The sequence below is a fragment of the Solanum verrucosum genome, unplaced genomic scaffold (genome assembly GCF_900185275.1).
Source record: "Solanum verrucosum unplaced genomic scaffold, falcon-dt-bn FXZP01000102.1, whole genome shotgun sequence".
Taxonomy (NCBI): Eukaryota; Viridiplantae; Streptophyta; class Magnoliopsida; order Solanales; family Solanaceae; genus Solanum; species Solanum verrucosum.
The window spans coordinates 2,449,278-2,461,835 of record NW_026019930.1 but is presented as its reverse complement, the minus strand read 5'-3'; the positions used below and the strand labels follow the sequence as shown (position 1 = coordinate 2,461,835).

General features: G+C 33.0%; 2 protein-coding genes and 1 pseudogene across 2 annotated transcripts in view; all 3 read right to left on the bottom strand.

The window, feature by feature from the left end:
* LOC125832706 (uncharacterized protein At2g34160-like) overlaps positions 1 to 12,558 on the bottom strand; it is a 96,205-nt gene that overhangs the window by 67,312 nt on the left and 16,335 nt on the right. The window lies entirely within an intron of this gene.
* LOC125832670 (putative cytochrome c oxidase subunit 5b-like) lies at positions 4,615 to 8,636 on the bottom strand. Its single transcript, XM_049511874.1, has 6 exons — positions 8,299 to 8,636; positions 8,060 to 8,139; positions 7,868 to 7,918; positions 5,636 to 5,702; positions 5,455 to 5,534; positions 4,615 to 5,015 (listed from the first exon to the last, which is right to left on the bottom strand). The coding sequence occupies exons 1-6, from the start codon at positions 8,459 to 8,461 to the stop codon at positions 4,953 to 4,955; spliced, it is 504 nt and encodes a 167-aa protein (XP_049367831.1). The 5' UTR covers positions 8,462 to 8,636; the 3' UTR covers positions 4,615 to 4,952.
* Positions 9,402 to 12,443, bottom strand: LOC125832275 (cytochrome P450 734A1-like; annotated as a pseudogene).

The following is a 12,558-nucleotide window of genomic DNA, read 5'->3' as shown; positions in this document are numbered from 1 at the left end:
CATGATGGAATTGTGGACTTAACTTGGGGAAATCCTTGCTTTAAAATGAACGACGCAATATTAAGTAGGCGTTTAATCATAAAATTTGAGATGTTATAGTATTAGTACTTTTGAAGATGTGAAGCTTTTTGAAGAAAATTATACTACCTTCACAAAAAAAGGATAGTATCATATCGTATATCAAGAATATTTTTTGTACTGTATATTTTTACAATATCTTACATCAAAAAACATAGAAACATATAAATCTGAAAAAAGTACATATTTAGATGAATTTGAATGACTAACAAAATATGATTGAAGTTGTTGACTTTAAACTAGAGAATTATCATTCAGATGTTGAACCTATATATGCTTAGCTTGCACACATTTTTTGAAAAACATCAAAAATATTTTCAAGTGAATAAAAAATGCTGAGTAGCCCTGGTTGAAGCTTATACCAAGGTAGGTATATGTGTTGTAAATATTTATTTATATTAGGCATATGGGCAAGTATAGATTTGACAGGTCATGTTCAATATAATAATGTTCTATGTTGTACCTCTACATGACTAGGCATTTCTCTATTATGTTCATTGTATATAATGATATTTGATTGAATATAACTTTTTTTTTTTTTTTTTACCAAATATGCTTTTGATACATATAGAAAAAATATCTTAAAATTTTTAATATGGAACACATCATCATAACATGATTTTCTTTTGAAAGATTAAAAAGAATGATTGATATAGATCAAATGCAAGGCATCTAAGGGTGTGATCTAGTGATCATTAAAGTGACTGAGAATGCTGAGATTTTAGGTTCACCACTCAGAGGAGACATATAAAACTTCTTCACATGTTCAATTTCTTGTATATTTTAAATTTTTTGAATGAAAATAAATATCTTTAAAAATCTTGATTCCGCGACCAACATAGTAAATGTATTTATCAGGTTGTCCAAGTGATCTCAAAAAGATTTTGAGTTAACGGACACAACAATTATTCCGTTGAAAAGAAAGTCTTTCTTGGAGAGTAATTATATTGAAATCTTTTGAATGTCAACTCCAGTACCCCACTTAAAAACATCCATGTTACAGGACTATAATATAATTAACTAAATACAATAATAAATTAATTATCATATCTCTTGATACTCAATTAGAATCAAGATTAGGTTTTTGGTGGGGCTAATTTTTAACTCAGCGACAAAATATGCTGTTGCCACTAGTATATAGTTTTTGTTTTTTGGGTTTCCATCGTTGTCCAGTATCTATTTTGAGTATAATTACTTTAAATTTGTATCGGAAAATCGTCCTTCTTTGGGAGGATAAGTAATTCCATTCTCAGAGCTCAAATTCATGATTTCTGGTTAAGAATGAGTTTGATGATGTCATGTTGTCACTAGTATATAGCTAGCACCTTTTTAATTTGTTCAAATTTAACAATATAAATTGTTTAAAAGTTGTAATTAAAAAATTAAAGTAGTTGAGCTATAAAATTAGATTGAGGAAAAATTGGCCTCAATGAGGAAATTCCTTTTCAACTTGTAACTGATGGCTGTCCCTTTTTTTTTTTTTTTTTTGTACACGGTTGCAATTTTCTTGTGTGACCTTTATTCCCTATGACATTTGGAACGGTTGTAACTAAAAGACTGGAATCTTATTATACTTTTTCGAGTTTAAATATATCGTCTTTGTAACTATTAAAAATCATACAAAAGGTAACTATAAGTCTGTTTATAATAAATGCCAAGTGACTTGAAAAGTATGATAAGTAAAATGTTACGACAGGTCAAACTACATTAATAGTGCATGCAACATAACTTTATAATACTGTTAATGTATGTAAATAGTTATTCTATATATATATATTAACTTTATGGGCGTTTTGGTAGTAGAAATGCATTTTTTAAGAAAAGATTTTATTTTATATTTATATTTGGTTGATCAAAATTTTTAGAGATTATTTTCAGTAGATTTTTTATAAAAAAATGACTTTCCTAAAACGACAAGTTAAATAGTGATATTCTACATTAGTTATTTCTTCTTCACCCTCCAACACATCTCAACTCCACCACCCTACAACCGTTCAATCCTCTATAACATTTGCCTAAGTTATGTATAATTTCTTTTGGAATAATATATTTTGCTTACTTTGAAAACAACAGATAAATAAGTAATCGACTTATTTTTCTTAAAAAAACATTTTCCTTCATATCAAACACACCCTATGTCTTTTCTCTTTCTTTGTTTAAAGAGAAAAGAATAATAAAAAGGAAAAAAACAAAGAAGGTTGGCACTTGGCAGGATAATATATATATTATTCCATAATATAACCTAACCCCTCTTCCCATTAATTTTGGTGATTTGTTGGTAAAGTGAGTTTATCAATGCATGAAACATCCCCTTTAGTTCTTGATGACTCCTACTAATGCATGAATCACCCCCTTCTCAAACAAAAGCTTTGGGATCCAAACTTTTAGGCCTCATTTTATGCATATATATAGTAGGTTCTATTAACTTCTTTTTTATATAAATACTTTATAGTATAAAAGACAAGATCTTTATAAAAAGAAAATGGATAGAGAACTATTTAGCCACGTGATTGATTGGTTATATATGATCAATTTTATTGAATTACTATCTTTATGATCACATTACAAATGCATGAATCATCCCCATCTAGTTCTTGATGATGACTATCAACGCATGAGTCCTCCCTTTTTAATTGTTCATGACCCTACCTTACCTTCCAGTCCCGTGAAAGCTTACAATGAAGCACAATTTTGTGTTTTTAAATTTTATTTTATTTTGTTGTATAGTAGGAACAAATAGAGAGAGATCTGTATCGTTTGGTGTGAGGGATAAGAATAAATAGTCCTGAAATAAAAAAATAGTTATGAGATAAAAATTTGGTGTCTTGTTTGGTTGTCATGTTTGTGATAACTTATCCCACTATTTATACCATAGTGATGAGATAAGCTATCCCAGGATAATTAATCTTGGGATAACTTGTTCTCAACTAAACGACAGAAGAAAAACTTCACATTTAACATAGCTCAATAAAATTCAATCGTACAAGTCAAACTGTTTAAAATTTGTTTAAAGACAAGTAGTATGAAACAAATTATAAGTGAAGAAATGCATCACAATCTAATTCGAATAACTCAAGTTTAAAGTTTGAAACGAGTTATATTTGTACATTCACACGTATTTTAATTAAATTTAATGTGACAAAACTCTCGATAATCATTTGAAGTAGTTTTCGAATATATAATATTTTATACTCACTAACAAAACTCTGGATCTAATTCTGATTTTCTGCTCTTTCATTGTTTTTATCCCAAAAGAAAAGAAATGAAAAGAAGCACATGCATAAAAACAGCTAGCAATATTCTTTGTTTTTGTGATGAGAATGAATTCCATTTTTATTCCCATCACACTAAAGTACCTTTCTTTTCTTAGTTCTTACAAGGTAACAGAATGGAGTCAGGTAGGGCCAACGATTCAAATCCTCTTCGAAAAATTATATTATTTATAGTATATGTTGAATCTTTTTTGGCTTTTTTTGTACATTTACTTTTCATATTTTGAAATCCCTTAGTGAAAATTTTGGCTTCGCCACTGCCAGGTAATCGATCCTTATTTCTATGAGTCACGAATATTCATGTATCATAGAGAGTATTGCTGCTTAATTCTTCTTTAAATTTCGAACCGGAATATGAAATAATTGCGTGTCCAGAGTTATGTAAATAATTAAGAAAAAATATTTGTTTTAACTGAGAGAAATATTCATTTTTTGTACCAGAAAAGGAAATATTTCTATTCTCTCGTATTGTCTCACCTGTTCCAACTTTTTTCCATGTCCATCTTGATAATATGATTCACTTTATATTCCTTTTTGCCTTTTTCCTGTAGCGGAATTCGATAGATATTCGTTATTCCAGGTTTGAGCCTCCTGGAAGCTAAACTTGGGCACCTATCATGGTAACACGTACTCTTAATGTTCGATTCAAGATTTTAAGTTTATAGATAATAAATTCTATAGCTTATGTTTGGTTCGGAATAAAATTATTTATACATTTTAAGTAAATTTCTCACAAGATCTGGCTAGCTCAAGCTATTGGTTCTGCCAAATCCGTAACTAATGATATAGAGTCTGGCCCTGATTCTTACCACAACCTTGCATACGAAAGCTTACAATGTAACAGTATTATTAGGAGAGTAGGTCCTTGCATTATTCTCTTGAAAATAAAAGGCTGTTTGTGTACATGCATATCCAATTATTATAGGTTTAATTCACAAATTTGATCAAACAACTTCACAACAAAGATTATGGTGAAATGGTAAGTAATCTTTCATCCTTAAGTAGATGTCTCAGGTAAGTCGCCTTTGCCTTTGTTAGGGAGCGCTTTACTTTACCCCCAATGTGGGTACCGGACACCGACTGGGAAGAAAAAAAAAAAAAACATCATATTTACGCAGCTTTCCTCGGAATGCATCTTTCTTGGTAAACTGAAATATAATTCAACAATGCAACCTTAGTGTGTAACTGACCGCAACAAAGTATGTTGTCAGTTTTACTTATGTATAAAGAAGGTGTTATGAAAGAATGTTGCAGCAGTCTGGTAATGATGAAACATCATTTTGTTCAAGTACACGCTGTGCCAACATGAGCACTTCAACAAAACAAAAGGGAACACTTGCAAGAAAATCAAATATGTGGCTATTGATTATTGAGCTCTGCATTTGGAGAAACTGGGTTTCTAATTCTAACAGACCATGCCACGTCTAAGTGAAATCTAAAAGCAAAAGTATTCAACTTCACCGCTGCCACAGCAGCTGTAAGAACAACCGATCCACTAAAAGTAAACAAAATCACAGAACTTTTTTATCCTGTGTTTGTAGAGTTAGAAAATCTCTCATCATCTGAACCAGATTTATTCCGGTAGAAAAGTTGCAAGTGCTATCAGTGATGATGATCATCATCGTCATGTCCATCAGGAGGTCCTCCAGGGCCAACCACCTTCAACTGTTGCATAGAATTAAAATCATTCCCAATATGAGCTTTCATTATGAGTAAAAGCTTAAGAAATTAAGGTTTGCATGGGTAACAATTGATGGCTAGAATTAGATGATTTACAGCTCAGATTCCGCTCTCAAAAATTGGAAGAAAAAAAGAGGAAAGTCACCTGTAAAGGAATCTGCAATTTCCCCTGATTAAGGAGTGCTGTGACCTTTCACCAGGGGGGAGCTAGTAAGGGCCCAATAATCCCCTTCGTTGGAAAACTACATCGTTTATACATGGTTAAAATTATTTTTTTATATATATACCGTAGATGTTGAACCCCCTTTGGCTTCTTCATATTTTGCAAACCCTTGGCTCCACCACTGCCTTTCAAATCTCTAAAAATTCCTAACATCCTAGAACATGATAATATGACCCAAGAATACAGAAATTCATTACTTACCACAAAATGCTGTGCACATACTGGGCATTCATGTGGCTTGCCCTTTTCTAGCCAGAACCAAACAACATCATGTTCGTCTTCTGTTAAATTAGAAAATGACATAGAAGATTAAGTGAACTTCCTAAGGGAAAAAATCAGTAATAGAGACATTTTTTTATCTGAATCTGTAAAGAAGACTTACCACCTTCATCTCCTGGACATCCTACAATTCTTTTGTCGTAGTAGGATTCAACAACAGCTGGTGCTTCCTACATTTGTAATATATTCAAAATATTTGATCATGTTACCACACATCTAATTGGAAAGTTACTGTAGTAGCTTATATCTATGTAAAGTATGTCCTCACATAATCCTTTCTTTTTTGATGATAAATAATTTTTTATCCTGAACCATACATAAGAAGCAACAGTAGTCCACGTCGAAATTAAATTTTTCTGTAGACTCATAAGCACACAATATGTTTTACATTAGCAGATCACATCACTGACAGTCATAAAATAATTACATTTGAGTGTTTTAAAATGTAAAACACAAGAAGTCAAGGGGAAATTTTCTAGTCGCAACAAATTGGACATTGAGACCTACGTGCTGAGAGGATCGGATTCAGGGATGAGCTTGACATGACTATATGAGTAGGTTCAGAGGTTGACAAGTTTCTAGTGATTTATTTTTCTGAAAGGTGTAAATGGCATTTCATTGATGTCAAAACTCAAAACAGCTAAGTGCTGTGAGATTACAACATCAACAATAGAGATGGTTTAAAAGGTGAAGATCAGAGAGCGAAAAAAGAAGAAAAAGTAGATTTGGCTGATAATTAGAGCCTCATGTATACATGTATAAGTTCTAAAGCCTCCAGTATGGTATCAGTGTTCTGGTGAATTCTGAAAGATCTGGTCAAAGTACACATACTCAGGCAAAATGAAGTTCCTTTGTGACAAATCTGAGAATCTGTAGCGATTAGTTTAAGCTACTCACACCAAAGAAAATGGTATGCCGCATAATTCGACACGCATGCATGTGCACTTATTCACACATGTACATGTCTTTTTGTTGGTGCAAGATTATGCCTTATCCAAAACAACATTTTTTTTATATAAAAAAAAACGGATGACAAGTTACAACCCATCTAAGCTTGACCATGTTTTATTTCCACGTATAAATGTTGACAGAAGATACCCATCCAAAATGATCACTTTTTGTTTCCATGTACAAACTAATTACAGAAATTGAAAAGATTTGTACTCCAGCTTAGTAGAATGTGAAAGAACATTGGGAAATGAACATAAGCACATGAACTAGGGGAAATATTTGAATGATAAGAACACTAGCAACTAGAGCTTACATGTCATCTAACAGCTAGCATTGAACATGATTCATACAAGGAGATAGCATTGATTACTCATATTCGACAGCAATAGACATATATGAAGAAGAAGTAAGCAACATTGCACTTCAATTAAATAGGTTTCTTTTATCATGTTCGTGTTCATAATAAATACAGAAAATGGTCAAAAATATCCTTGAACTATGCAAAATTGAACAAAAATGCTCTCAGTTAATAGTTTGGTTTTAAAATGCCCATGCCATCAATAGTTTGTTCCAAAAATATGATTAGACTCACTTAAAGCAAGAATAGAAAGGAGAGGAAATGGGACAAGATTATATTCCCCTATTTGGTAAGGAAGTGAAGTATAGAGAATTGACAGTTCTCACTCTTTCTAACCCTTTCAAAATTGAACGTAAGAGGGAGGTGAAGCTCATCGACTTATACGTCACTCGTGCCAAAAAACATAAGGGAAGTAAACGAACTCATTCCAGTGCCCTTTCCCTCCTTAAATTAAAGGAAACGCAACATCATGTTTGCTATGGAAGTTTGAGACAGTAATCCATTTCTTACTAATTATGATGGATCAAATGCTGCACCATGGCATGTTCCATTGATGAAAGAGGGAAAAGCAACACCTACCTACGGATTATTACATCACTTAAGAAAGTCACAGTGGCTTTATGAAAAATTCAGAACTAGATATATGTGAAGGAACATAAAATTGGAATTTTACAAGGCGACATGTACATTTTTTTCCAGACACTTGTATTATACATATCCTACAAAATTAATACTGAATGGGGGACAAAACGTCAGTTTAGTAAAACTCGATATGACCTAATGGAATTGTACTCATACATATTACTAGTTTATAGAGAAAGTCAGTCAAATGCCTAAAGAACAGCTACTTCCAACAATACCTATCGTTGAGTCATGCACGTTATCCATGATAGGGAGAGGTACCCATCATTACAAGTGCAAACTACTGATTCTATCTTATAAAACAATACGCATCAGATAAGATAAAACTACTTCATTAACAGACAACAAATGTAACAAAAAACAAGAACTAATAACCACACTGACCTTTGTGCCAAAAGGACCCTCAGGAAAGTTAATGGCGAGAAGATCCTTTCCCTACGCAAGCAAAAAATTACACATATAAAGTATCAGTTATAGTCACAACTACACCTAAATCAATATATTTGAATTAGAACTATAAGTACAACCACAACCAAACATATAACATCAAATTCCTAAAGGATGAAGCTCACTCACTTGAATCTCAGCTTCAAGCTCTTCGCGTTCGTGACCAGTAGCAATTGGCATTACATCCTCTACTTTCTTAACAACATTCGCTGTTCCACACAACAACAATGTTTATTCTCATCACAATCCATTCACAACAAAAACAAACCAAATATACATACATGTTTATATATAAATATGCCTATATAAATATAAACAATACGTGCGTGAGCGAATAAATGAGTAAGATCTGATGAAATTAGTGTTACCAGAAGCAGTACTGAAGTGACGGGAGATGAAAGGAACCGTAGGTCGGGAAGTCGCCGGAGAAGAAGATAGGGAGGTGGCGGCGGCGGCGGAAAGACGATTGGATTTAGCGGTAGAGCGGAGTGGGCTTAGAGTCCGAACCTGGGAAGAAAGTCTTCTCCACATGATTTTCTTCAAGGAGTTAGGGTTCCGATTTGATCTCAGGTGTGGATGAGATCAATAGTTCTTGCTCTCTCTTTCCCGTTGTTGATGCTTATTTTTTGAAGGAGAATTTTGGGAGTGGAAAATGAGAGAGCGTAAGGGTGGCACAGGCCCGAAGCCCATGGGTTGACTCGCTCGTGCGACAATTTCTCACGAGTGTGGATACCTCTTTTGTGAAATGTGAATTTCTAATTTTAACTATACTCTACATTTTTCTTTTTAAGGATTAAATAATAATTTTACCACCAGAATTTATTCACATTTCAATATTTTAAAGCGCTTTTTTCTGGTAGAAATCTTTATAAGTACTCATTGTTTAAAAAAAATATAAAACATAAAGTCTTCTTTGTCCCAACATCATATATTTGGAGCAAATCATTTTCGATTGCAACCACACAACTCAAGCACACATGTCGTTCAAGAATTATATATTTGTAGCTTCTTATTTATAAATAGTAACATATCACAAATTATTTTTCAAATATTTATAATAATGTCACTCTCTTGTTTCAACTCCTGATTAATTCTAAAGTATTTTATTTAATTGTCAAATCTTAATAAATTGCTAAGTATATTTTCATGTCAATTACAACTAATCATTCAATCGTCCAATGATTAAATAAATTCATTTCTCCATTCATGATCAAATAATTCAAACAACTAGGCAATTTAGATCAATTTATTATCAAAGACCTTTACTCTCATTACTATCATTGACCTGATAACAAGCCTCACAAATTTAATCAAGGGCATCATCAACATTTATCCAACAACAAAAACATACATGATCATATCATAAAGAAAATAATCGCCATTAATTAATCCATATATAAAACAAGAAATTGTTCATAAATACTACTAGTACATAACATATTGTATCTAGGTAGTCCCATATTTCTAAAGACTACAATTTCTTGAAAATGATTGGAGCTCCATATTGTGGACATAGAAATATAAGAATAGTAGGAGCATGTTGGTAAGTTGGAGCAAGTTCAAAGGAGAAACTCATCAACATCATAGCTATTGCTAATTTAGCTTGTATGATAGCTAAATTTTGCCCAATGCAGTGGCGAGCGCCTAAACCGAAAGGCATGAATGCCATGGGGCGTTTCGCTGCTTGAGCGACGCCGCGCGCAAATCTTCCTGGATTAAATTCATTCACATCGTCTCCCCATAACTCTGCATCATGATGGATTCCTATAAACGGTATAAGTAGCTCTGTTCCTTGAGGCAAATTCAAAGTCCCCAATGTTGTATCTATCTTCGCCCGTCTGATTGTTGCTGCAAGAGGTGGATATAGTCGGAGGGATTCGTTCAGGATCATACCAAGCTGACATTACAAAGTTGAACCACATGATGAATTATAAGTGAACGTCTAATTCGAACTCATAACTTTAGGGTTGAATGTGCTTACCGTTTTAAGTTTTGCAATATCGTCCTTAGATGGGGTGTCACGTGCTCCACAGACGTTGAAAACCTCGTCACGTGCAAGTTGTTGCCAGTGTGGATTCATGGCCAATAGAATGGTTGTCCATGTTAGCAAATTTGAGGTTGTATATTTGCCAGCTAAGAACATGGTTTTGCATTCTTCTACAATGTCATCAACTTTGATAGCACTATTTGAATAAGTTGAATTACTAGCTTTGATCATTACTTCCAACAAATCCTTCGGGCCTTCCTCCGATTGATCACACTCTAAACTTTTTTTCCTATGTTCAATTAGCTTCATCAATGAATTTCTAACGTCTTTGTCCAATTTCCAAGAAATTATGTTCTTCTTAGTAGGCAAGAACCTGTAAAAATATAAAGAAATAACACCTTTCAATTTTAGTTACGCCAATGTTTTGAAATTGAGTACGTATTTAAATTTAATGATGTCCATATATTTGAGGTGTGAGATTCATTCCATTCATTATCGCTCTAGGGTTCTTGTCCTTTATAAATGTGGATTCATTATTTCATTCACCTTATTGGATAACGTCAACATCTTGCCTATGACAAGATTCACGAGGGGGTTGGGTGGTCCGAATTAGAGTCATGATCGAACATGACGCTTGCGTGGTGGACTTAGTTAATAAATAGAGTATTGTCCTTACAATCATTTATAACTTTTGGCATAATGGTAAGCGTTTGATCCTAACACACCTCCTCTTGCATGCCTAGAAAGGACATTCTTTTATCCAGTTCGGTGTGTACTTCTATCCTTACAACATTCCGGGACTCTAAGGCCCACATTGGATCGGGTTTGACTCTAATACCATGTCAAATAAGCCCTTAGGCCTAACTCACACATTAGAAAGTAGCCTAAAGGGTCAAAGATAGAAGGACTATGCAAGTCTTATAAGGAGGCTAGAGTTCTCGTCTTTCACCTGTATGGTATTCATTTCATTTCATTATTTATAAGCTAGCTTATTAATCTTTTGTGAGGGATCGCGGAGTATATACGTTACCTAAACCCGGGAATGAAAAGTTGACGAAAAGCATTAGTGGCATAAACCAATTGTTATGCTTGCAACTCAAAGATGGCTTTTCCATCTTCATAGCTGCTTCCAAACACCGTATGTGTAATCACCTCTTCAGACAAGCTCAAGAACCATTCTGAAACTTCTATTTCCACCTTGCCATCTTTCGACATTTTTGACGACCATTTGGTCAACATATCCTTCATGCTCTTCCCCATCGTAGGAATCATTAGCTGTTTAATTAAGAAAAGGACAAGATATAAATTTTACGTACAAGTTAAACTTATTTCGAGAAGAAAGATAGTCTAAACATAATTACGTTAAGAAATTCATAAAATATAATTAGTATTTAAGTTTATCTACTTGCCTTGAGATTTTCAGAGTAAAATGTTTGAGTTAATATCTTTCTGTGGTGAGCCCATTTTTCTCCTCTGAGACTGGATAAACCATCGCCTTCGAGCTTCTTGGCGGATGGAGGTGTTTCAATTTTCTCAAAGTTGTCTGATTTTACAAGGAAGATATCTCTAATAAGCGTTGGATCTGAGATGGAGACACGAACTGTTGGCCCAAACCGCACAAGAAATGTTGCACCTGTGCCATGATATATCACAAAAAAATATTAGTAACATGTTATTCTAGGTTATATTCCCAATCAATTTTTATATTGAGCGTTTAAGTTTTATATATATATCGTCATGTAATTTACACTCATGTCATCAATCTTTTATCTGTTGTAGCAGATAACCTGTCTTATTTTTAAAATTACAAATTTCATCTTCTATGAAGGTGTGTGTAAACAAAAACGAAGGTGTTTATGCACAACAGTACTTGCTTTTGAAATACTAGTTACCTAGCTATACCATCAACTCATAGAATCATATATTGAATAAAAAATCTTACACATCGTGAATGCATATAACTAAAACTCAATTTACTACTAATTCAAGTTCAAGCACAAGCCACTGACATATAATAGACAAATAGTTCCTTTTGAGATACGATTGGATTTAAGTTATATAAACCGGACTATATTATGATTTAATTTGCAATTAAGCACTAAATTAAACACCCCTTATGCATAACCTAGATGTTGTTCTTAGCCAATTCAATCAGATCCAAATAGTGGCACAAGAAATTAATAGAATGTAAATTACTAAGCATACATATAATCAATAGAAAATTGAGAGTAATTAGTACCATATATATTCTTCCAGTGATGGTAGAAAGAAAAGACTCTAGGAACAATGTCATGGGATAAAGAAAAGTTTTGAGAAGAAGAAGGTTGTAAATCAGCAATTTCTTTTAGATTTCCCAACAAAAAATTATATTTAGGACCCCTAATCCCTTGCTTCAAAAAATGATTTTGAATTCTCCTTGGTCTCCAACAGAGATTAATCACCACTTTCTGAACAATTAACAAAACAAACCAAAATATAATAAGATAACATAACCAGTAATCTTCCATATGCACCACTAATCAATAATTAACAACAAGTTAATTTCTCTAATTCTAGCAGAAATATGGCTCCCTATATTTGGTTTATAAGAGTATTAAGGTGAATTAGTCTATTTATATATATATTTGTTGATTAATAAATA